General features: G+C 67.2%; 3 protein-coding genes across 5 annotated transcripts; all 3 read right to left on the reverse strand.

The window, feature by feature from the left end:
- Positions 1-1,484: 1,484 nt before the first annotated feature.
- On the reverse strand, positions 1,485-3,785 carry FUT7 (fucosyltransferase 7). The gene is made up of 3 exons (XM_021081229.2): positions 3,723-3,785; positions 3,185-3,324; positions 1,485-3,098 (listed from the first exon to the last, which is right to left on the reverse strand). The coding sequence occupies exons 2-3, from the start codon at positions 3,195-3,197 to the stop codon at positions 2,083-2,085; spliced, it is 1,029 nt and encodes a 342-aa protein (XP_020936888.1). The 5' UTR covers positions 3,198-3,324; positions 3,723-3,785; the 3' UTR covers positions 1,485-2,082.
- A 4,829-nt stretch (positions 3,786-8,614) lies between these two features.
- On the reverse strand, positions 8,615-14,062 carry NPDC1 (neural proliferation, differentiation and control 1). Of its 2 annotated transcripts, none has more exons than XM_085001691.1 (9): positions 13,768-14,062; positions 11,052-11,198; positions 9,828-9,962; positions 9,566-9,739; positions 9,430-9,496; positions 9,264-9,348; positions 9,093-9,172; positions 8,867-8,963; positions 8,615-8,767 (listed from the first exon to the last, which is right to left on the reverse strand). In XM_085001691.1, the coding sequence occupies exons 1-9, from the start codon at positions 13,877-13,879 to the stop codon at positions 8,699-8,701; spliced, it is 966 nt and encodes a 321-aa protein (XP_084857817.1). In that variant the 5' UTR covers positions 13,880-14,062; the 3' UTR covers positions 8,615-8,698. The 2 variants fall into 2 exon arrangements, with proteins under 2 accessions (XP_084857817.1, XP_084857808.1); XM_085001682.1 differs by having other exon boundaries at positions 9,093-9,175.
- Positions 14,063-15,607: 1,545 nt separating this feature from the next.
- ENTPD2 (ectonucleoside triphosphate diphosphohydrolase 2) lies at positions 15,608-21,331 on the reverse strand. Of its 2 annotated transcripts, none has more exons than XM_021081224.2 (9): positions 21,148-21,331; positions 19,684-19,801; positions 18,933-19,083; positions 18,581-18,740; positions 18,264-18,491; positions 17,553-17,807; positions 17,341-17,460; positions 16,295-16,429; positions 15,608-16,198 (listed from the first exon to the last, which is right to left on the reverse strand). In XM_021081224.2, exons 1-9 carry the CDS (start codon positions 21,262-21,264, stop codon positions 15,995-15,997), a joined length of 1,488 nt encoding a protein of 495 aa, XP_020936883.1. In that variant the 5' UTR covers positions 21,265-21,331; the 3' UTR covers positions 15,608-15,994. The 2 variants fall into 2 exon arrangements, with proteins under 2 accessions (XP_020936883.1, XP_084857584.1); XM_085001458.1 differs by having other exon boundaries at positions 19,459-19,801.
- Between the last annotated feature and the right edge of the window lie 3,257 nt (positions 21,332-24,588).

A 24,588-nucleotide genomic window follows, 5' to 3' on the forward strand; every position in this document is an offset into this window, starting at 1 on the left:
CGCCCGCGCCCCATCCCCTTGCAGTTCTTCTCCCGGGGGCGCCCTAAGGGGATGCTGGGCCCCCACAAGCTGGCCAGGCCGGCTCCACCTGACCTCCTCCAAGAGGGGCTGCTGGCAGGAATTACATCTGAACCCAAGAGCCAGGTCCCAGTCCCCAGGGCACTTCCGGGCAGGAGGGGGGTCCCACACTCGAGGGTGGGGGGGAATTCAGTTGTGGGTGGTGATGCCACCTCTGCAATGCGCACTGCTCTCAAGGCTTCAAGAGTCAAATTTCCTGCCCAGCTGGATGCAGCCTGACCTGCACCCCTCAAAGGTTAACAAGGTGCTGGCGAGAAGGGCTGCAGGAGGGCTGTCCTACCCATGAAAGGGTTTCCTGTGTTCCTTGTGAATGAGCCACTTGGTGACCCAAGGGGTACGATGGCCTGACCGGGCTCGGCCAGGGCTGCAGCTCCTAAGGCACCAGAGGAGGGAAAGGGACCCAGGCGACTGCTCCCTGCGGGCTGGGCAGGCCTGGTGCGCAGGGAGACTGAAGCGGCCGCTTTTACGAGTGGCTCCTTTTTCTTATGTGTGAGTTTGGGGTCCAGTGAGTTCCACGGAGGTGGTTTGGTGCCTGTTGGAGCCTCACGGCTGGAGACACTTTGCTAACAAGGTCCATTCCCCCAGGTTCCCAGGGGAGAGCCGCAGAGAGCAGGCCGACCCCTGCAGGGAGCGGAGCCTGGTGGGCAGTTCGGATGGCTCCTCCCAGCTTCAGTTTCCCCACTTGCAAATGGGAAGGGCAGGCCCAGTGGTGTCCAGTGTCTGGGGTCAGTAAAGAGGGCCCACCCTCAGCGGAATGGCAGGCCGCAGCTCGCCACTCCCTCCCAGCCCCTGGCAGTGGGAGGAGGGGCTGCCCCAGGAAAAGGGGCGGGGCGCAATCCCACGGTCACCCTACCCTGCAGCCTGGGGACACTTCCTGCTCCCGGTCAGGATCGGTGTAGCGGGGCTAGGTCAGGGCCGGAAGTCAGTAGTGGGCCTTTCCCACAAGCCACTGCCAAGGGCAGGGCAGCTTCCTGCCTCCACCTGCCACCCACCCAGCCCGGGGCGGGAACAAGTCTGCTGCGGGAGCCCTGTCAGTGCCACCCGGAGGCTCACCACCAGGCTGCAGCCTGCCACAGGGGCTCCCCTGGCTACAGCAGCAATCTTGGTGCCCCTGGATGCCAGGCTGCCACCAGCCACCAGTCAGGGGAATGGCACATCAAAAACCAGACCTTGTCACACCCCAGACACCCCTGCAGCCCAAGCATGAAATCCCAAGGCCTTCGAGACGTGGTGCCTTCCAGCCAGAGGCATTTCTGACCTTTTGGCCATGGTGCACCCACCTCGGCCCTTCAGGGGCCAACCGGGCTCTCAGCTGCGGTGCCCTCGCATGGGTTGGGAGGAGCAGGCAGAGGCCTGGGGTGGAACGGGCCAGATCCAGTCCAGAAAAGGGAAGCAGACTCAGCACGTGCCTTTCTTGTCCTTGTTTCTTTATTGACTCCGCCCCGCCCTGAGGGGACTGCAGGCTACAAAAAGCCCAGCAAGCTGGAAGGCCCGCTCGGGTCTGGGCCCCACGGGTCTGACCCCGGCTCCAGCCTGCCCGTCTCAGACAAGGGGACCTCGGCTACAGAGGCCAGGGGCCCAGGTTCTGCCACCACATGCCCAGGCCGTGTGCCCAGCCCCAAGGGTCCTGCCACCAGCCTCAGCCTCCATCTGAGGACAGCCTTGACCCGCCCAAGGTTTCATCAAGGTCGGGGGGGGTGGTCAGTGGCCTCTCTCATCTTCCATGGGCCTCGGCAACATGCACCCCACATTACTCCCTCCCTGCTCTCACCTCGGCCCCCAAGTACTGGCTCCGGCACCCACCAGACTCCTCCTCCAGGTAACCTGCCCAGACGGGCCCACTCCTCCCTAACCCTTGCTTCCTGGCCTCGACCCCAGCCTCCAGGTCAGCCTGATGGTGTCCTGTGGGGGCCGGATGCCAGTGGCTTGATTTCAACAGCCAGCCTTCTACCCACACCTCCAGCTCCCCAGCCACCCTTCCCTGCCCCCTCCAGCTGGCAGAGTTCAGGCCTGGAACCACCCCTCCAGGTCCTGGTAGACCTGGCCACGGGGCAGGTGGGGGTAGCGGGTGCAGATGGCACAGAAGCGCTCCCGCCAGTCGCCAATCAGCCGCACTTGGAGTCGCTCTCGCCAGGCAAAGTAGCGCCGGTAGTGGCTCTCGTTCATGCTGGTGAGGAAGGCGGCCAGCTCCCGAGCCGAGCCGAAGTCGTCCACGTGCACGAAGGCATCGGGCGGGGCAAAGGCCTCGTAGGTGGCCCTCGGGGGCCCCAGCACCACCGGCAGGGTGCCGGCCGCCAGCGCGTTCTGCCAGAACTTCTCGGTGATGTAGTCTCGGTGCTGGGAGTTCTCGAAGGACAGGTAGAAGAGATACTGGGCCACGGTGGGCAGCAGGCAGTCGGCGCACAGGGGCTGCCGGCTGGCGCGGCCGAACACGTCCACGGGCAGGTGGGGTGCCAGCTGCTGGTACAGCTGTGCGCGCCGCTGCCGCCTCTGGAAGTTGCTGACCACCCAGACGGCCACCCCGCTCTTGGCCGGCAGCGGCGGTGCGGTCCCCTCCCGGGGCTCCAGGCAGCCATAGGGCACGAAGATGTCTGAGTCTCGCCGGTAGCTCAGCACCCAGTTGAAGATGCCTCGGAGGCGGCCGAGGCCACGGGTGTGGCTGGGCGACTCCATGGAGGCCCACACCCAGGGCTGCCCGCGTGGCCGCTGGGCCAGGGGCAGGCGGGCCCGCCGGCTCTGCAGCTCTCGGTGGTGGAAGACCACGGCGTCGGCGCTGGCCAGCAGGCTGCGGTCGGTGGTCAGGCGGCAGCGGACCACGCCATAGCGGGCGCAGGTGTCGCTGGACAGCTCTGGGGGCTGAGTGGCAAAGGGCCAGTGCCAGACGAGGATGGTGATTGTGGGCTGGGGCGCCGGAGCTCCCCGGAGGGCCGACCCAAGCAGCCACAGGAGCCCGAGGGCCACCAGAAGGGCGGCTCCGGCCAGGGCCCCCAAAACACGAAAGCTCCGAGCGGGGCCGAGCACTGCATAGGACACAGGAAGAGAGACTGTCTCCACGGGCTCACGGCGGGCCCCATCCTCCCAGCCCACGCTTCCCAGGACCACTCACCAGCATTGGGCATCTGCAGCCCCCAGGGCAGTCACCCGAGAAGGTTTTCGAATCACAGCTGCAGCTGCACGGCCCGCCCCGAAATCACGGCTGTGCCCTCGCCCTCAGCACCACCTGGCACCGCTCTCCTTTCATCTGCCCTGCACAAAGGAAACTCGGGTACCTTCCCGCTCCTGCCCCGCCCCGCACAGCCCCACCCCTACCCCGAGGTGACCTTTGGCGTCAGTCAGCATCCTCACCCACGCCCCCCCGCCCCCGTCTTCTGGCTGCTGTGGAGAGGCGGCTACAGGAGGGGGTCCCATTACCCAGTCCTCCGCCCCTGCCGGCCTCTGAAAAGGCCTGGAGATGACCCACTGGCAGAAGGAGGGGAGGCCATCCTGAATGGAGGGGGCCCCCTCCCCAGAAGGACCCAGCCACAGCCCACCGCCCAGGCCTGGGGTGCCCGTGGCGAGCGGGCATGCTCCCCTCGGAGGCCACCTGAGCCCAGGCGGGCACCACCTCCACCCGCGCTGTTTCATCACCCACTTCCCCTGCTCACCGCCCGCTGAGTTCTGCTGTGGCTCCCAGACCCTCTTGCCACAGATGCTGCGCTCAGCTCTTTGCCAAGAGGCTGACGTTTCTCCCGCTGCTTCTGATCGGACCACCCGAGCCCGCCTCTAGGACACTCGTCACAGAACTCAGATTCTCAGAGGGGGGTTCTGTTCTTGGGTCTGGGGACACCCCACGAGGCCCCAGTACATACGCAGAGCAGGCAGATGCCAGGCTGGGGCTGGCCGTGGGGTGGGCTGTGGGTTGCTGTGCCATTTTCCCCATCCGAGGACACGTGTCCGTAGGAGCCCCAGGCCGGGGGGGGCGGGGGGCACCGGCCCTGGCCAGCTGGAAGAGCTGCAGGAACTTGGGCGGGAAGGCAGCCCTTGGGGGCTCCAGGTCTCTTTTCCAGGTCTGACAGCACAGGGTGGGGTGGGGGCAGGGAGGGGGCTTTCCAGGCTGGAAAGGGAAGGAGTCGCGGTGTCCCTGACGTGGGCAGGGGCGGGCATCCGCTCCAGGAAGAGGAGGGCTCGGGTCCAGAGCCCCTCTCCTCCCCAGCCGCAGCCAGCCCAGGCGCCCAGGTGCAGAGATCCAGTTCCTTCCCCCTTTGCTCTGGTTCTTCTGAGCTGGACGCGCGGCAGGGCAGCGTGGCCACGTTGCTCCGAGTTCCGGCCCGCACCCCCTCTCAGCCATCAGCTTCTTTTCCGGTGGCCAGACGTAGCCGGGCAAGGCCCAGCCCTTGCGCCAGTGTCCTAGAGACCTCAGGCCAGGCCGGTTCTTGGAGGCCGTGGGCTGGGTGTCCCGGGGGGAAAAGCAGCCGGGATCCACGGGCCAGGTCTGCTGCCTGCGCCGTCCTGGGGGCCTCCCGTCACTCCCTGGACCCCTGCCCTGCTCACCTCCAGCTCAACTGGCTTCCCACCCCTCCCCCAGGGAGGACCAGACTGCCTCTGGGGCAGGACCGAGCAAGCTGGCAGCAGGACCCTGCTGGGGCAGAGGCAGTCCAGCAGAGGGCAGGCGTTGACCCCTCTGAGGCCCCCCACCCCCTGCATAACCTCCGGGCTGTGGCAAGGACTTGTGCAACATGGGGGGGGTGGGATCTGTCGCAAACCATCTGCTGGGCCCCATGCGCGGCTGCAGCAGCTGGGCCTGGCTCCCCATGACCGGCATGAGGCCCTGCCTTTCCAGAACCCCCATGTTTAGGGAGCCCATCACGGTGGCCCTGGGCCTTTGGTCCCACCCTGGCCTCACTTCCCCGGCAGGAGGGCCCTGAGACCAGCACCCCAAGGGCCGAGAGCAGGAAGGAACCCATCCCACCGCAGCCTGCTGACGACCTGGCTCCCGGCTGCCAGGCCTCTGCCTTCCTGTTTGCACTGCCAGGTTGCCAGGGGCCTGCCACAGGCCTCACCCACACCCACAGCCCGCTCCCTTCCTGGGGGACCTTGAAGGAGGGCCCCCCCCAAGCCCCACCTCGGGTCTGCTGCTCCTTGGGCCTCTCACATGCCTGCCACTCAGGTTGGCAGTGGGGGGCCCCCAGTCACGGGAACCTGCTGGCTAGGAGACGTGGCTCTGAGGTTTGGGCCAGAGATGGGTCAGAATGAGAGATTCTCAGAGGAAAAAGAAGGTGGCAAGGGAGTCTGAGTCAAAAGGAGAGTGGGGCCTCCTGGCAGCTCAACCTGAGACCTAGGAGCCTCTGGGACCCAGGCGGGCACCCACCTCCTGCCCAGCAGCTGGGAGAATCTCGGACCCAGGAACGCGCTCCGCTCCCAGGGCTGAGTGCGCCAGCTGTTCCGGGGGCCGCCTCCCAGTGGCACCAGCGGAAGAAGCCGCAACCAGAGGGCCATGCCCGGAGAAAGGGTCCCCAAGCTGTCCCCGTGGTCCCTGCTGTCTACTCCCCGGGCCCGAGAGAGGAAGATCCCCTTGCAGTGGCCTCTGCAGTGAGATGGGGGCTGGCAGCCTGGGCGGGGGAAGGGAGCACAGGGGCGCCGACCCCCAGGCAGTGGGGCACAGGCCCTGCGCGGCTGGGTCCCCGCAACTCATCTGGTTTCTGTGACGTCCATCGGCCCCAGCTGAGCCCAGACAGAGCCAACCCCTGATTTTGGCCCAACTCCTACAATCGCCTTCCCCTCCTAGGCCCTGGGGTGCAGTGTGCTCCCCTGGGGCTGTCCTGCCCTTCCTGTCCCCGCCCCAGGTCCCCACCCATGAACACCCAGCCTGGCTGATCGTGCCTCTGTCCTTGGGCCCAACCCCAGGCAGAGCCCCCAGCCCTCCTGAGACTCCCGCAGGCCTGGCCTCTGGCAGCCCCACCCCAGCTGGTTCTCACTAGAGGAAGACCCCCCCGCCCCCAGACGGTCCTGTGCCTCAGCGCCCAAGGCAGCGTGCCCAGCCCGTGTCCTCTGCCCAGCACAGACCCCAGTGGTAAGGCTGCTCTGAGCACAGACTGTGCAGCACGGCGGCCCCCTAGCCCAGAGCCTGGAAGTGGGAACCCCCAGCCACAGACCCCAGGAGGAGGTGCCAGCTCTCCTGCCAGCCTGGATGGCTGGGCTGGTCCGGGAACCTGAGTCCCCACCGTGCGTGCCACCCTCCCACCCCCGGTGCAGCCCAGAGGCACTGGTTTGGGCACAGAACAGCCAATTGGGTCGTGGCATGCAGGGTCCCGAGGCGCCCTCTGGGCAGGACGCGGCCCTGGGCGGGAGGGTAAGGAGGGTGGGCAGGTCAGGAGGGCGGGAGGGGCTGGCTGGATGTGAGGCTGCGGCTGCGGCCCCGTGTCTGCCTCCTGGCCCTGCCCTCATGCTGCCCCCTCAGGTGCACCCCCAACCTGCAGCCCCTTGGCCCCCTCCAGCCTCTGTGCACCCTCCTTCCCCAAGGGGCGCCCGGAAGCCCCTGCCCCGCCCTCCAGTTGACGGTAAAGCTGGGCCAGCTCCCTCCACCGCCTCACTCCCCTCCCGCAGGAGCAAGGCAACTCGGAGCACGGCCACCAGGGGGCCTTCTGGGCATGTGTATGGACTCGGCTCTGCTCAAGCCAAGCCTCGGGCAGCCGGGTGGGCAGCCAGGCTCTGGGCCTCGCTCCCCTCAGGCCCCTGGGGCTGGGCGCTCGCTGACCCTGCTGCCCAGGCGCTGGTGTCTGGAAGGAGGTGAGGGTCAGCAGGGACATGAGGGGTGGCCGCTCTGCCCAGGTCAAGCCAGCGCGAGGTGGGAAAGGTCAGTGCCAGGACCCCAGGGTCCAGCCCGCAGGCAGACTGGCCTGGGCCAGACCCACCCTGGCGCCTGACAGCCTTTGTTCTCGAGGGAGCCCCCCCCCCCGTTTTCTTCCTGGCTGTCCCCCTCGTGACACAGATTAAGAGACAGTGGACACACGATGCCCATCACCCTGGCCTCATCTCCAGCTCCCTCTACCTGCCCCTCCCATCTCGCCACACCAGTGCACCCAAGGGAGACAGACGGAGGCTCTCTGCGGGAGGCCAGCCCAAGACCCGGGCCCAGGGTCAGCCCTAGAAGCCTCTGCTGCAGGCATTAGCCTTCAGCCATTAGGCCTAATCCTACCCCCAGCCCCGCCTGTCTCTCCTCGGGGACCCAATTGTCCCAAACTGGCTTTGTGTTCCCCTTCGGGGCTGCCCCCGTCCATCCAGCAGCCATGGTCCAGCACTGTCCAGACCCCCGCCCCAGAAATCACTGGGAGACTTTTTTTTTTTTTTCTTCCGGCTTTTGTCCTTTTAGGGCTGCACCCACAGCATATGGAGGTTCCCAGGTTGGGGGTCTAATCAGAGCTGTAGCAGCCAGCCTACGCCAGAGCCACAGCAACGTAGGATCCGAGCCGCCTCTGCAACCTACACCACAGCTCACAGCAACCCTGGATCCTTTAACCCACTGAGCGGGGCCAGGGATTGAACTCACCACCTCATGGTTCCTAGTTGGATTTGTTTCCACTGCGCCACGACGGGAACTCCCCTGAGAGGCTTCTGAACCCAAGCCACCCCTCCTCCCCAGCTAGGTCTGATCCCCCCACCCTGTCCACACAGGGCACCACTGCTCCCCGGACCCCAGAAGCCCCTCTCCCCAGCCCAGTCTCGGCATTGTCCACCAGGAATTGCAGCCACTGCTCTGGACCTTTGGCTGAAGGTCACCCTCCCCCTTCACTGGCCTCCTTGCTCCTTGGTGGGGGGTTGCGGTGGCCCAAGACCCCTCTTCTGACACTCAGGGCCCCTGCCACCTCTCCCCTCACCTGGCCCGCCCTGGTCTACCCACGTGTCCCCGCTGCCTGGCCTGCCCCAGAACCGCATGGGCTGCTGGGCTCCGGAGCCTGTGGAATCCCTGTACCAAACCCATAATCAAGCCTGCGTCCTGTTCCTCCCCATCCTCAGCCCAGGCAGGTGTCAGGCAGGAACCCAGGTGTTGGGTGCCCACTGGCAGGTGTCTGCAGGCACGGGTTTCCCCCTTTTTGACACACCAAGGGGGGGGTGTCTTCGGAGGAGGGGCCCCAACTGCAGATGCCTGACCTGGCACCAAACCTTCCCCTCCCCGCGTGGGACAGAAGCTGGGGGGGGGCCCCGGAGGAGGAGTTTCGGGGCCCTCTGGAGTCTGCAAAAACAAAACATCTTCCCCAGCAGACAAGGACAAGGTCTTCCTCAGCAGGGGACAGACGTCCGGCCTCTCTCTGGGGGGGTGGGACCAAGCCGACACCACCTCCACCGTGGCCCCGAGGTGGGGGGGTCCGTCTCCCGCACACGGAGAGCTTCGAAGTGTACTTGAATCGGCTTGCCTCCTGGCCCCCAATCCACGCCTGGTCTCTAGGGTTCTCCTCCCCTCCACTGAGGGGTCCAGACGCGAGGGAGGACAGAGGGTCCTTGGCAGCGGGGGTCATCTCCCCGCCAAGGGTTCGCAGCCCCAGCCATAAGCACGCCAGGGTCAGGACGTGGTCTTTTTAATGGGAAACGCCAGGCCCCGCCCCTCCCCACCCGCGGACGGACGGCGCGTCCTGCGGCCTTCGGGTCACTGCGGCGGGGGCCCAGACAGCGAGGCGTGGTCGAACAGCGGGTTCCGCACCTCCATCTCTCCGGTCTGCGAACGAACGCGGGTGTCAGGAGCGCCGCCCAGGGCAGGGGAGGGCCCCGGGCTGGTTCCTTCCCCCGCCTCCAGCCCCGCGCGCCCTGCACTCACCGGGGCCAGGCCCGGGCACTCGTATACCGTGAAGTCCCCGTCTTCGTTTTCCTCGTCGGAGGAGGCAGAGTCCAGCTCCTTGGGCGGCTCTTTATGCCTGAGTGAGGGGCAGGAGCGCCGGGTCCTCCCACACGCTCCAGGGGCCCGGGTTAGGGGGTACCGCCCGGGGTGGGGTCAGCAGGCCCCGAGGCGGGTGGGTCGGGCTGGGGGCGGGAGGGCTTCTTACCGCTCCAGGCACCGCATCTGCTGCCTCTGGTGCTGGTAGTGGTACATCTCCGCGCTGTGCGCCAGCCGCTGGTCTCCAGGCTGCTGGGGGCGTGGGGAGGGAGGGTCAGGCCCAGGGGAGGCGGGGCGGGGGCCGGGGGCGGGGCCAGGGCGGCGGGGCGGGGCCACGCACCGAGACCCCTGGCGTCGCGGGGGAGCTGCGCGCCTGCTGGGCCATGTAGTCGGCCTTCTGCGTCAGGCGGATGTCTCGCTGCAGCCTGTGCGGGGCGGAGAGACCCACGGCTCGAGTCCCGCGTGGTCACCGCCCACCTGCCCCCCAGCCAGGCCCCCGCGCTCACCTACACCAGCAGAGAGCAGCCACAGCGAGGGCGGCTATGCCGGCCACGGAGCAGGCCACGATCAGCACTGGAGGAGGGGGCGCGGTGAGGGCAGTCCCCCAGGCAGGACCCTGCCTCCCAGCCCGCCCAGACCTACCGAGGGCGAGGCCGTCCCCACGCCCACCCCGCGGCTCCAGGGGGGACATGTGCACAGGCCCGGATGACACAGCGGAGCCCAGGGAGGTGCGGGGTGTGGGCGCTGGGGCTCCCTGAGTGGAGGGGAGGCCCAGGTCTGGGCCCTGGCCACGCTGTGACAGCCCCAGGGTGACTGCTGCAGAGAGATGGCAAGTCAGAATGGCAAGGCCAGGCTGGGGTCAGGGTGGTGGGGAGACGGGCAGGGGGAACCGGCAGGGTCTCACCAGCCTCCAGGAGTCGCTGCTGCCCCTCAGGCTGGGGCGGGGCCTGGAGCCTGGCGTGCCCAGCCTCCTGCCGAGCCAGCTCCTGGGCCAGGAAGTCGATCTCCTCTTCCAGTCTGGGCTGGGGCAAGCCCTTCCCTGGGGGTGGTGAGGGGCCATCAGGTGGAGAGACCACCAGCCCCTCCCTGGCAACAGGTGGCTTCCAAGAGGGCGCAAGGGACAGGCCCATCCAGGAGGCGCTCCCCAGGCCTCGGCCTCCTTTTCCTCAGAGCCTCCTCCCAGGCACCCGGAGCCTGGGGACCAGGTACCACTGTGGCTCCTGGCCATCCCAGTTGCCATGGAGACAACCGAGGGCGCTCTGGCGGCCTTCCCAGGAAAGTGGGCGGGATGGAGGTGTTCGAGGGATGGGCAGAGGCCAGGAAGAGACAGGCAAAAGGGTGGGAGAAGCACGGGGACAATGCATCACCCCACCCAGCGAGTGCCTCCCCCGCCAGGAGGGCAGGACTCCCCAAGGAATGGGGCGATGCCCCATTCTGTACCCCCCACCTCTGCCAGGTCATCAGAAGGAAGAGAGGGCAGCCGCTGCACCAGGCTTCTGGCTGGGCCTCCCTTGTCCCTGCCATGGGTGCCACAGTCTAGACAGAAGCTCCAACCAGATGCCCACACTCAGCATCCACAGAGCAGAGCAGGCCCCACTCCACTCGCTGCCAGGAACACACTATGCCAGGAAGCCCCTCCCACCCCACCCCCACCCCCGACTTTAGCCCCCACAGCACCCTCTGTGATGCCCCACCACCCCTGACGTCCCTCAGTGTCTGGCTGGTACCATGCTGACAGACGGGCTCAGGTTGGCAGGCGGGGCACGGCCAGTGCAATCAGCAATGAAGAGCGAGGGGGCGCTGGGCAAAGAGCAGGGGTGCCCGGGGTGGGGGAAGAAGTGGGTGGCTGAGGGTTTGGGTCAGACCCCTCGGGGACCAAGGCCTGGGAAACTCTCTCGGCCTGCCTCTTCCAGGATCGCCCCAGCACTTGGCCCTAGATCCTCCAGCCCTGGGAGTGGCGAAAGGCCCCAGGCTCAGCCTGCCGCCCAGCTCTGGGCTGGTGCCTTCCGGAAAGGGCGACCAGGCCACTTGGAGGTGAGAGTCCCCTCCACCCCCACAAAGCGCAGGAAACCTGGAAGCTGAGGCTGGGGGGCAGGCGGGGGAGAGGAAGGACCCCTGCCCCCCATACCCAGAGGCTGGCGCATCCTGGGCACACAGAGTCCCTGTTGATCCTCCTGGAAGGGCTGAAGACAGGGCCCACAGACGTGTGCGCCCGGGGGGCACCGTGCCCGCCTCTTCAGGGCACAGTCCAGGCTCCCAGGACAGGCGGCTGCATCTGGAAAGGAAGCAGAAGAGAGCAGAGTCATGGCCCAGCCTGGCTCAGCGCCTGCACAGAAGCAGGACTGTTCCAGCCACCCAAGCCCTCCCCAGCACGCAGGCCAAGCCTGGCTCCGGCCATTGTGCAGGGCAGGCCCTTCCGCCCACTGCCAGGAGTCAGAACCAGGAAGACAAACAGTCCTGACGCTCATCGGAACGCCTCGCCCCACCCACTCCCCCGAGTCCACCTTCCAGGCCCGACCAGCTCTCTGCGCAGGAGCTGTCCCCTACTGGCGGCGCAACGCCAAGGTCTCCCGGGCAGGGTCATACAGGCCTCGGAGACCCGCCTCTGCTCTCAGCCTTCCCCAGAGCAAGCCCCGCCCTTGGCCCAGACTGGGAGCCCCAGGGTGGGCGGCTCAGGGCTCTCTCTCGGGCTCAGGGGCAGCAAAGGATACTGGCCACCACCTCGCCCACCTCCCGTTTCAGGGTTCTGCCCCCTCAGAGCTGCTGGGGTCAGGAAACCTAGGATGGAGTCGGCCAGGCTCACTTGCGGGGGTCACTCCCGCAGCCACCACTGCCAGGGACTGGGGGGGTGCCTGGGACTACAGGCCAGGCCCAGTTCCTGATTCAGGGCCCAGCCCTCAGGGTCCTGTACACACAACAGCGGCTCCCACCCTGTCGCTCGGACAGAGGGCCGTGGCCCAGCTGCCTCGGCTTCCTCTCTGGATGCAGAAGGTGAGTTGACTCAAAGGTAGGAAACATCTCGGGGCCCAGGACACTGGCCTCAGCCCCGGGACGGCAGAGCAGTGCAGCCAGGGGGACACCAGCAGACTGTCCCTTCTCTCCGGGGAGCTGGGATGGGGCTGTTTCCGGAGGACCAGGACCAGTCTCCTCAGCCCAGCCCCCACTGCAGGAGGGTGACACAGGGGCTCAGGGAATGCCAGCTCTGTCCTCCAGACCTGCGCTGGCCTGGCTTGGTTTCCCTGGTAACCTGACACTCACAGCCACCTGGCTGTAGGCACCCCTTGAAGAAGTTCCAGCAGCTCCTACAGCAGGTGGGCAGGTGGGCAGAGGCTGCCACCCCAGGGATTCCCCCTCCTGCACAACCAGGGTCGTCAGGCACCAAGATCAGTGAGCAGGGCCCAGGGCCGGTGCCACAGGTCCATCTGGACCCACCTACCAGCTGGGGCACCTGAGGTGGTGAACCCAGAACCCCAGGCCAAGGGTCGGAGCCTGAGGGCCAGAGCGGGCTCTGGGTTCTGGGTTCCAGGGGCCTCCCCCCACTCCCAGTCCCCCAGCCCCGGGGGACGCGGCTGCTGCCCATTTGGTCCTGCGAAGGTGCACACTCCAGCCTCCGGGAGCAAGACGAGGTCCCAGGAACAGCAGCAGCTGGAGAGTGCCTGGCACCCTGCCCTGCCTCTGGGCAGGCGCAGAGCAGCTGGGTGGCACCTGCCCCCGGCAGAGGCTCAGCACTGGGACCACATCCATTTGCTCAGGAGGCCCCACCCTGTACGCCCTGGAGCCAGGATATCAGCAGGCAGCCTCCACCACCCCTGGCCAGCTGTGCTCTGGCCCTCAGGCCTCCCTGGGCACCTCCCCTGCTCCTGCCAGGCCCCGGGCCAGGGGTGCTGTGCCCACGAGGGAGACCACTCTGCTCTGGCCCCTTGTGGCCACGCACTGACCTCATCACCTAGGTTAGCAACCCGGCTGCACCACACACCGGTCACTTAACATCTCTGTGCCTCAGTCTCCTCATCTGTAAGACAGGCTAAGAACACCACCTCTCCCAGGGAAATGGGCGAAGGTGTGACCTCAGAGCCTCCCAAGTCTGCTGCCGAGGCTGCGCGGGGGTGGGGTGGGGGTGTGCAGTCTGGTTCCCAGCTCCTGCAGACCTGTGGAAACTGAGCACCCATCTGGGAAGCCAGGAAGGTCTCCCAGGCCCCGGGGCTCACCTCTCCGCCGGAGTGTGCCCTGGAGGGTGCCCCCCAACTGCTGGCACAGAGCACAGCACGGAGGGGCCCTCCAGGGTGGAGGCTGAGCAAGGAAACAATGAGGCTGTAAGCTCCTCCGGTCCCCACTGGCGCCGGAACTAGACCCTAAGCCTGGGACAAGCTGTCCAATGCCCAGGGAAACCCCAGGCCCCTCCGTGGCAGCAAAGCATGGCCAACATCACCTGAGGCACAGGGACAGACCAGCACTGCGCGACTCCGACTCCAGGACAAACACTGGCGGTGCTGCCCAAGGCGTGTGCACACGCAGAGACGCCCACAGGCCAGGCCCCAGGCCGCGGGCCCACGCACGGCGGCCTCCGGAGACCCTGACCCACGCAGGCTCACGGACCCAGACAAAGACAAGAAGCCAGTGAACTTCAAGTTCGCCGCCAAGAACCCGGGAGAAGCCCCAACCAGAGGAGCCCTCCGGCGCCGCGCCCTCCCCGCCGGGCCTGTTTACCGGACCGGGCCGGGCGAGGCGGGGCCGGCGGGCCCGGGCGAGGAGGAGGGTGACGACGGCGCCGCGCGGCCGGACCCCCGCCCGGCCATCTCCCGCCCGGGGCGCCCCCACGGCGGGCGCCCCGCGCGCTCGCTCACCCGGGCGGCCGGCGGCCGCACCGCGCAAGGCCGCTCCGAGGACGAGGCCCGAGAGCAGCAGCCGCAGCAGCCGCAGGTGCCGCGGGGAGGGCGGAGGGACCGGCGTCGCCATCCTTCAGCGCCGCCGCGGGGGCAGCATGGCACCGCCCGCCCGGGGCTGGGCGCGGGCTCCCGGCGCCGCGTCGGGGGCGGCGGCGGCGGCGGCGGCGGCGGCGGCGGCGGAGGGGGCGGAGGGGGAAGAGGAGGCGGAGGAGGAGGGAAGGAGGCGGCGGCGCTGACGCTGCGGCAAAGGATCCGGGCTGGAGGCGAGGCGGCGGGAGCGGCGCGCGTGCCGGTAGTGCGCCTGCGCGCTCCACCTGCGGGGGCGGGACGGCGCCGTCAGGCTGCGCCCCCGCCCCCCTCCGATTCCGATTCCCCCCCCCCCCCACGCGCCCACCCAGGCGTGCAGGAGCCTCGGCCTCTGCGGCCTCTGCGGCCGAGGCCCTTGTTTCGGCTGGGGACTGGCTGGGGCTCGGCCTCTCCGGGCCGCGCTTCCAGCGAGCCCCGTCCCTCTCGGGCCGCTTACTCCCACCCTTCCCCCAGCCCCCCGGAGCGCAGGACCTGCCCGCGCCTGGAGGCGCGAGGGCCCGGGACCACAGGGACACCAGGCGCTCGCAGACGCACAGGCGCACACGGATGCGCAGGTGTGTCCAAAGACCCGCCCGCACAGAACTAGGCCGGTACCGGTGGCCGCGGTGGTTCGAACGGGGCGGCTGCTCTCCGTGAGGCCACCAGGGGGCAAGAGCGACCTGGAGCAGCTGATGACAGCCAGCTGGGAGCTGTCCACGGTCCCAGGTGATAGCCTTTTAGTTCCGGGGTGCCCCACAAGAGCAAGCGCTGTGAGGCACCCCTAAGCCCCCGCCTGCTGCCTCCTGAGAGCACACCCACCCTAACCCACCTGGACACCTCCAGGCTCACGTCATTGAGAGAACAAGGATGGGCCGCCTGCCCTGGTGCTTCCTCTCAGCCCTTTGTGTCTCAAACTTCCAAAGATAGGGCTGCCTGCCCTCAGGTTTGTGAAATGGCTCAGAAACCAGCAGAAGCGTACGTGTGTGTGTGTGTGTGGGGGGGGGGTGATGAGCAGAACAAGGACGCCATCCTGCCTCTCCAGGCACTGACCAGACGGAAATAGAGTCTGAGCTCACTTCCCAGAAGGGGGGGTGGAAATGGAGGCACGACCACGCCTTCCCACGCTGGAGAAAACAGTGCTTGGGGAGGGGGCTGGCTGATGTCTCTTGGGGATGCAGAAAACAGCACCCGGGCAGGAGGGGAGCCACATCTGGTGCCACTGCACAGCTTGGCTCTAGAGCCAGGCTCTTTACAAGGGTCATCCCTCTGAGCGATGGGGCCCCGCGTCCTGCCTGGCCGAGATCTCGACATCCCCCAATGATACCTCCTGCTGAGGGTTTGCCCCCTTCCCCAGTGTCTCGAACACTGTCTGCACGCTAGGCAGCCACCCTGCCCCTGGAGTCCCCCGTCTGCTACCCCTGTCCCCACCCCAGTCTAACTCTAGGCCATGGCCCAGCCTCCGGTCTGGCCTACGTCACTGTTGCAGATCTGCTGGTGCTCAGGGACTCTGTTTCTGCCCAGCCAACTGGCAGCTCCCCCCCCCGCCACAGTGGTGGAGCAAAAGGCCTGGTTGGCACCCCCCCAGGTCTGGGCCCAGAGAGGAGGAAAGTAAAAACAGCGGGGGGGGGGGTCCTCCCTTGGGGCCAGGAGGGGCCTGTGCGGCCCACACAGCGGGGTGGGGGTGGTAGGCTGGAGCAGAGAGGCCCCACCCCTTGAGCATTCTCTCCACTGCTTTAGGAAAACCTTTTTATTACAAAATCTTTACAAGTAGGCACTGGGTTGGCTTCCGGCCTGTGGGCTCTGACCCTGCCCCCAGTGCCCAAGACTGGGAGTGGGAGGGGCCTCGGAGGGCACCTGTCAGAATAAAGACCCACCCCTGCAGTCAAAGGCTGAGGGCAGCCCGTGTCTGAAACCTCTGCCCCCAGTAAGAGGATGAACCCAAGGCCTTGAGGTGAAGCTAAGGCTGCAGTGGGCAGGAGTGGGCTAGATTCAGTGCCCTTCACCCATCCCACCCATCCTGCCGCTAGAGTCTTGCTCCCGTGGCTGCATGAGGGGAAAAGACGTGGAGGGGGGCGAGCCACGGGGACGTGGGGCTGGGGTTGCTGTCCCCAGCCCGCCACTAGATGGCGCTCGGCGCCTTAGAAGAGCGCGCCTGGAGCCCCAGAAGGACGACCGCGGCCAGGAGCATGGCGGCGAAGAGCAGGAGGAGGACGACCCAGGAGCCGAAGTCTGCGCCCTTGCGCAGCCCGGGCGGGTCGGCGGGGATCAGGTTGGTCAGGTTCAGCATGTAGCCAAGCGCCCAGCCGACCGCGGTGTCCCCGGCCTGCGGGCGAAAGGCGCGGCCTCAGCCTGGGCCCAACTCAGGAGGCCCCGCCCCGCGCCCCGGCCCCGCCCCCCGCCCCGCCCCGCGGGCTCCCACCTTCTTCTGGAAGGTCACGCCTCCGAAGGCGCGTTCGTCGAAGCCGTAGCCACGGCTTAGCAGCTGCTGCACGAACATGGCCCCGGCGCAGTAGTGGGGCAGGTGGGCCTGCCTGCCTGGCGCTCGAGCCTGCAGCTGGGATGCAAGTGGAGACAGTTGGACCCGCGAGCACAGGGAGGTCTCTGCCCCACCAGACAGGGAAGAGCAATGCGGGGCCAGAGACCCCGTCGCAGGCCCCAGAAAGATCCAGGCTGCGGGGGCCACCTCCCAGACGGGGCTCTTCCCTCGGGGAAGAACAGGGGGCTTCTGGATGGCAGCAAGCACCCGTGCCTGGGAGGCAGACCTCCAGGGGACAGCTGGGGTGGCCTCCAGGAGCAGAGGGCTGCAGCAACCTCGTGCATGATCAGAGGCTGAGCCGCGCCCTGGGCTTGCCTCCCGCTTCCCACCTTCCCCCCACCCCCACATCTGCCCGAGAGGGACCCAGAGAGGACGGGACGGGCCTCCATCACCACCTGAGCCCCGCAGACACTCGCGTGTTTCCCCGAGTCACCTCATCCTCCACATACCCAAACCCTCCATCGGACCTTCCCTGGAACCAGTGTCCCAGTGAGTGGCAGCAGCCAGAAAACTGGGATTGGTTTCTACTCCCCCGCACCCTGCCAAGCCCTATGTGCCAACTCTACCTGCTGAGCCTGCCCTGGGGCCTTCCATTTCTCTCCTGCTCGGCCATTCTCCTCCACATGCTCCCGGCCACACTCTTCCCTGCCCTGTCCACTCCCTGCTCCCACGGCCCCAGGGCCTTTGCACTGGCTGTTGCTCTGCCCTCCAGATCATGGTGCTAGGCTCAGGCCTCAGGGAGCCTTCTGCAGCCCCATCTCGTCTGGCTCCCAGCCTCCCTGCTGTAGCCTGGCCACTGCTCAGCATGATTAGCAGCATGTCCCCTGCAGCGGCCTTCTGAGAAGCCCGGGGCTCCCCTCTCCTGAGAGAGCAAAGGAAGGAACAGGGGGCATGACGCTGGCTGGCCGAGCCCCCCGCGCAGGCCCCACCTCACTCCATGACTGGTTGCAGACGGTGACTGCGGCCGCCTCTAGCTGCTGCAGGGTTGCCACGGGCAGCCCCATCCCCGTTCTCAGGAACTCCACCGTGTAGAAGAAAGCAGAGAAGGCCTGGGGGGACGGAGTACAGTCATTGCGGCCAGACCCGGGCACTTCGGGGCCCAGGCCCCCCGCCCCCGGGCCGCCCCCCCCCCCCGACTCACGATAAAGCTCCCAGTCACAGGGGGCTGGAAGACGCCGTTGAAGGAACACCGAGAGAAGCGGCAGGAGGAGACGTTGAAGAGCTCGGAGACGAGGCCGCGGCACAGGGCGGGGTCGCTTCTGCCCGACACTCTGACCCTGGCGCTGCTGTTGAAGGTCTGGGGCCTCTGGGCTGCGGTGCACGGCGACTCATACACGTCCTGGAGCAGCACGTGAGTGGAATAGCCCCTCGGCCAGCAGGGGTGGAAGCCGTGGCTCTGGGGGAATGACAGTGTCCGTGGACCCACCCCAGGCCAAGCCCTGCCCGCCACCCCTACCGTAGGGCCCTTGGAGCGTCTCCCCCAGGACCAGCCCGATGACTCTCCTGATGACTTGTCCCACTTTGGCAACGTCGCCTCCGAGCTCAGGAGCAAGCCATGGCTCCCCGTGGCTTGCGGGACAGAAACCATCCCCCAGGCACTCCAGCCCCTCTGAGATCTGGCCCTGGCCCTCCTTCCTCCCCAGCCAGGCACACGCCAGGCCCACCCCCAGCCACCGGGCCTTGGCTCGTGCCGCCTCCCTGCCCACCTGTCCTTTCAGCTGGTGAAAGCCCGACTTTGGTTCCTGCCACCTGGAGAAGCCCCTCTCAGTACAGCTGCTGTTCAGGCTCTGCTCCGGGCCCTGAGCCCCCACGCTCTCTGGCCCCTACCTCCGGGAGGACACGGCGAGGGTACCTGGAGTGCACTGGCCAGCAGCCTCCGGAGGACCTGGTCTCGGCCGTAGCAGAGGAAGCTCTGGGTGTAGACGCGGTAGTGGTGGCCGTAGAGCCGCAGCTGGACCTCGTTGGCGGGATCCTCCGCGGGACTGGCCGTCTCGAAGGTGATCTGTGTGGAGGCGCCCCCCAGGTCCATGGCCCCCAGGGTCCCGCTCCTTGGCCGGAACCACCGGCCCACCCAGCCGTACTGTGGGCAGCGGAGGTGGGGTCAGCCAGCGGGCGGGTCCCACCGCGTCCCGCCCCCCCGGCTCAGCGGGCCGTGGCCACCGGGCCCACCTTGATGAAGTTCTCCAGCAGGTAGTTGGCGGTCACCCAGCCAAACACCCCCTCCTCCTGGCCCGAGAGGATGCGGGCACCACGGCAGTCGAAGGGGTACTGGGCCAGCGTCCGCGTCACGGCCGCGAGGACGTTGGCTGAAGCCTCCGGACTGGTCAGGCTGTGACACAGGGAGGACTCTGAGGGGCATCCTCCCCAGGCGGCCATGACCCTGCGGCCGGGGTGCCCAGGGTCTGCCCCGCCAGCCAAGGGAGGCCCAGCCCAGGGCGGCTGCTGGGGACGGGAGGGGCCCGCCCTGCGCTGAGGCTGTCATGGGGCCCTGGGGCCCGGTGTCAGGGGACGGCGCACTCACTTGAGCAGGCGCATGCCCGCCGTGGCTCCCAGGTAGAGGGGCGTGCCCACATGTCTCTCCTTGGGCACGTCCCGAAGTGCCTGGTCCAGGCATGCCACCAGACTCTGGCCGGCACTGGAGGGGTTGTCCGCATAGCTCGAGATGCCCCCACCTAGAGGGAGGCAGTGAGATGGGCCTAAGCCTGGCGGGCAGCCCCCGGGGGGGACCACAGGCCAGCAGGGCTGGGGGCGGGGGGCTTGTGCTTCCAAGCCGGGGGGCAGCTTAGACACACCTTCCCACCTTAAATCCTTGGGGACGCCCAGTTCAGAGACAAAGGGCCCGCCGTGTGCCACCCGCGGTCTCCAAGCTCCCACCCGCCTAGTGGATGTGCACACAGGTGCCAGGACAAAGCCATGGGCATTGTCAACCCAGCCTCGCCTCCCCGGGGCCTGCCTGGGTGTGCCCGGCAGCTCCTCAGAGTCCCTCCGGCTTCATTGGGGATGGACAGGCCAGTCTCGGGCCAGGCAACGCCCAAACCTTCTGTTACCTGGGGCTTCCTTTCCAGGAACCGTAAGGCCCTCCAAGGCTCAGGGGCCCAGCCTCTCGGTAGGGGGGCGGCTCCTGCAGCTCTTGCCCGGAATGGGCCCCACCTGGCATCCAGCAGCGGGGCCTGATGGCTCGGATCTACGAAGGCTAAGGCCAGAGAGGACCCCCAAGGCCTCTAATGAGTGGGTGTCCAGGCGGGGGTGGGGCGGTGCTCAGGAGCGCTTACCGTGCACGTCACAGGAGCTGTGCTGGCTCACGATGCCCGTGTCATTCTCTTTGTCTGCCGGCCACTTGTAGATGAACATGGACGTGTGCGACGAGCCAGCGTCCAGGACGATGCCGTACTGGGGGTGGGGGCGGAGGTCAGCCTCGGGTGTGGGGTGGGGGCCTGAGGGCCTTATGCCTCGGCTCTCTCAGCTCTGCACCCACCCCACCTGTGTCAAGGTTGGATGCTTCAGAATGAGGTTCTGAGCCTCAGAGAAGGCCGGGGACAACCACTGTGACACAGCTTGGCTTGGGGCAGGGGCGGCGCAGATGGGAGCAGAGGCAGATGGCCAGGAGCCTTCCCTGGCAGGGGCGAGCTGCCGGGCTTGGGCAGGGTCAGGGGGTCCCGGGACCACCCTTAGAACCTACTCTGGGGGCACGAGGTCCCCAGGCTGCAGGAGAGAAGCCAGTGGCGGGAAGAACTCTCCCTCCCTCTGACCTCAGCCCCCAGGGACAAAGCGGGAGGGGGGCTGAGCGCAGGCCTGCAGTGGGCAGACGCCTCCACCTGGGCCAAAAGCAGAGCCAGAGAGAGCTGAGGGGCCCTCCACGGGCCTCCTCACAGGTCGGGGGACATCAGCACCCTGCCTGCAAGAGCCCCTTTCCAGCACCTGCTGCCAAGGGCCTGGATTCCAACAAGGGAAGCGGGCTGGAGAGCCTGCCCTCCCGGAGCCCAGAAAGAGGCCGCTCCAGTTGACTCTGGGAATCAGGGACCTCCAGCAGCAGCAGCAGGCCAGCTTGCACACCCCACCCCTACCCTGTGGTGCCCCTTGGCTACGGTCACACGCCCTGCGACCTCCATCCCAGGTCCCTGGGGCATAGCGCACCGGCCACACAGCCACGCGCCCAGCCGGCTCACAAGTCCAGCAGAGGGTTAAGGGAGGGCAGGCGTCTGGAGGCTGAGGCAGGCGGGTGGGTGAGGGGATCAGGCTTCACCCACTCTGGCCCCTTTGGGACCAGGCAGGGCTGCCCCGGCACACTGTCAGAACTACCGCAGAGGTAGGAGCGGGGTCTCCGAGCCCCAGCGCCTGTCGCACCCCATCTGGCCACGCTCCGAGCCCAGGCTCCCTGGAAGCCCAGGCTGCTGGGGGTGCGGCTCGGGCCGCGGCCTGGGGCGCCCCGGGAGAAGCAGAGAGACACCCCTCCGCTGCGCCGTGACGGGCGAAACGCCGAGCCGGGAGTTCCCGGGACTTCGGCCTCCAGCACTGCGTCCCCCGGAAGCGCCGCCGCCGCGCCCTGGACCCGGGCCCAGGGCGCGGTTGGGGGCGCCCAGGATCCCAGCCGCCGGGCTGGGAGCGGAGCGCGCGGGGTCCTGGCGGCCACGCGCGCGCGCGCAGCCTAGTCCTGCTCGGTCCGAGCCTCCCCGCCCGGTCCTGGCCCGGCCCGCTGCTCCGCGGACTGCGCCAGATGCCCGCGCGCTCGCGTGCACCTTGAGGGCGGGCGGCTCCCGGACGTCGCGGGTGGGGACGCACAGCAGCAGGAGGCCGGCGAGGCCCGCCGCGGCCAGCAGCAGCGGCAGCAGCAGCGGCAGCACCTTCCTGGCCATGGGGGCGCGGGCGAACTAGGCTGTGGCGCCGGGGAGCCAAGCGGCCGAGGTCCGGGGACCGCAGGGTAGGCGCCCGGGGCGGGGCGCGGCCTGGCCGGGTCCACGGATGCCACGCCCACTGGCGGGACGCCCCGCCCCCCGCCCGCCCCCGCCCGGGAGCGCAGGTGAGACGCGGCGGCTGAGTCACCTGCGCCGCCCCTCCCAGCACCCTGGTCGCAGCCCCGGTGGCCCGAGGTTGTCTCCCACCTGCCTCCTTCCTTCTGCTCAGCCCAAAGCTTCGCCCCTTCCCACCCGCCCGCAAGTGCTTGCGGACCAGGGCTGCCAGGGGCACTGAGGCGTTCCGCTCCAGCGGGACCTCAGAACCCCCAGCCCTCTCCAGGGAAATCCGCCCGCCTTTGGGCACGGAGGCAGGAGGCCTGGACCCGGGGTGGGAGTCGGGGTGGGGAGCTTGAGCTGGCCCCTAGGCAGGCTCCTGGGGAGGGACATGCTGCCGGAGAGCCTGGCTTTTCCCTGGCCTGGTCCTGAAGGTAGAAAGCCCTGCCAGCGGCTGGATCCCGAGGGTCTCTGCCAGGCCCTCCCTGCAAGAAAGGGCCAGCCAGTCTGCAGTGCTGACCCTGCCCTGGGCTGCATGGCACACCACTGGTCCAGCGCCCAGGACACTGCGCTGACCCGGCTGGGTCTGCCCTGGAGGTGCCGAGAGCTCAAAGCTGAGTGCCAAGCAGTTGAAGCCAGACCTGCTTCCCACAGCCCAGGTTCCCAGGTGACAGGTGAGGACAGAGGCAGAGAGGGGAGCAGGATGGCCACAGGCACAGCAAGCCCAGAAACAGGAGAACCCAGGCTCCAGAAGGTCCAGCCCCCTCCTGGCTCAGGGCCTGAGCCAGCCCTGCTGCCCCCTGTGCCCAGGGCCCCGAAGCCTGGACTGGGGAGGCCAGAGGCTTCCTGCGGCGGCACAGGGGCAGGTCCTCTGCAAGCGAGGCAGTCTCCGGAGGTGAGGGAGGGGCCGGGGCTGGGCTTGTCGACACACAGATCTCCACACGCTGGGTTGAGCAATGGCTTGGCTGGCCCCAGACCCCAGCTGTAGCTTCTATGCTGGGAACCCCCATGTACCCTGCGTGCCACCCGAGCATTACCCCTTTCCCTGGCCAGGGGCCACCCCCATTTTGTGCAAAATGGGAAATCCAGCGGCAGGGAGCCATGCGGCAAGACCACCCAGGAGTGCCAGAGACTGCGGATGGGGAGGTGGGGGACCAAGAGGCGGCCTTTGATGAGCACAGGGTCTGGGCGATGCCCGCCGGCTGGAACCGGCGGGGACAATTGGGATCCCTGGGACGGCTGCCCAGGCTGAGGGGCTGGTGTTCCAGGCCCAGCAAAGGGGCCTTTCTTCCAGCTCAGGACCCCGGCGGGAAGGGTGGGAGCCCTGGGAGGTCGCTCAGGCTCCCAGACCCATCTGGCCGGGCCCCAGCAGTCTCTGGGCGTGGCCAGCACAGGGCTCCAGGCCCCAGTTTCCCCCCAGCTCTCCTCCCCCCCCCTCCCCCTCCGCTAGGCCGTTTCCCCAGAAAGTTCGGGGGAGGGCAAGGCCGGCAGCTTGGGCTAATATATGAGGGACAAGGCAGCCCGGAGGGAGCCTGGTGCGTGAAAGGCCTGGCCGGGCCCGCCTCCCCCACCAGACCTGGGAGTGGGGACAGGGGGACCAAGGCCTGGACCCTGCCCTCTGGCTCATGGCCACGGCCCAGATGAGCCTGGGAAAAGAAGAGGGAGGAAGGCAGGAGGCATGGAACAGCCTCGGCGAAGCCTGGGAATGCACCTCCTGGCCCAGAGACTTCCTTTGGCCAGGCTCTGGGGGGCAGGCCAGGGGGCAGGCGCCAGGGAGACCCTGGCAGGAGCCCAGCGGGCAGGAGGGGGCTCGGGCTGGGGCAGCCCAGGCCTCAGGCCTCTGGAAACCCCAGCAGGGTGGGGCTCCAGATGTGCTGACATGGGTGGGCCCTGGCTCCGGCCCGAGGAACATGGCTGCCGAGAGGGTCCAGGAGAGGCCTTCCGAGAACAGGTCCTCAGAGCCCTCCTCCCCCCACAGGATCCAGACCTCCCAGCGAGGCCCGTTAAGGCCCTGGCTGACCCTGTCTCCCTCTCCTCAAGCCGCAGCGTCTTGTCTTGTGGCTGAAACAGCTTGAAGGGTAAAGGGCCTTTGCTCACTGTTCCCTTTATACATGTGCTCAGTAGGTCATTCATCGAACGCTTGCTGAGGCCTCCCGGGGGCCAGAGGCCCACCAAGGCTCCGTGCACGCACACAGAGCGAGTGGTGTGGGTGTGTTCTGTCCTTCCGCAGTCCAGGGGGCAGTAGACTTGTCAAAGCCTCCCTGGGAAGGGGAGGCCAGTGCAGCCTTGTGACATACAAGGGGGGAACCCATGTCCAGGGGAATCCTTAACCCACTGAGCAAGGCCACGGATCGAACCCGCAGACTCATGGATACCAGTTGGATTCACAGCGGGAACTCCCACTCACGTGTATTTTGCGATTCGTCACCTTGACACATGAGGCTGTAGGCGGTGTGGCCTGCTGCTGCGTGGTTTTCTGGTACGAGCGCAGCAAAGCTCACGGGAGCCCGCGTGGGTCCTGGCTGCAGGCCGTTTTCACTAGGATTGCTGCTGGGCACATTGGCACGCGGGCCAGGCTTCCCCTGGGGGCTCCTGGGTGTTCAGTTTCACCAGTGTTCGGGATGGGCTGCCCTCTGGCCACCTCAGGAGCAGGCAGCCCGGTCCCGCTGCTCCTTGTCCACGTGGGCGGGCAGTTGGTGTCGTGCAGATCTTGGATTTGTGAGAATGTCAAGGAAGAAACCTCTTTGAGCGTTTACTGGTGTTTCCCTCTGTTACCAAAGAAATGGAGGCGTTCCTGTCATGGCACAGCCGAAATGAACCTGACCGGCATCCCTGAGGACGCGGGTTCAACCCCTGGCCTTGCTCAGTGGGTCGGGGATCAGGCGTTGCCTGAGCTGTGGTGTAGGTCGCAGGTGCAGCTCAGATCCCACGTAGCTGTGGCTGTGGTGGAGGCCGGCAGCAGTAGCTTCGATTTGACCCCTGGCGTGAGAACTTCCATATGCTGTGGGTGCAGCCCTAAAAAGCCAAAAAAAAAGAAAGAAAAAAGAAAGAAAAAAGAAATGGAGTCTTTCCTGTTTTCTGTGAATCATCTGTTCAAATCTTTAGTTCATTCTCCAGGGAGTTTTTGTTTTTTCCTTATTAATTTGTAGGAATGCCTTTTTTATCTTTTTTTTTTTTTTTTTTTGGCCACGCCTGCGGCATGCGGAAATTCCCAGACCAGGGATTGAACCC

The sequence above is a fragment of the Sus scrofa genome, chromosome 1, assembly GCF_054392235.1.
Source record: "Sus scrofa isolate SSC_HxYL_T2T_F1_AM1 chromosome 1, Sscrofa_HxYL_maternal_Yorkshire_Landrace_v2.0, whole genome shotgun sequence".
Taxonomy (NCBI): domain Eukaryota; kingdom Metazoa; phylum Chordata; class Mammalia; order Artiodactyla; family Suidae; genus Sus; species Sus scrofa.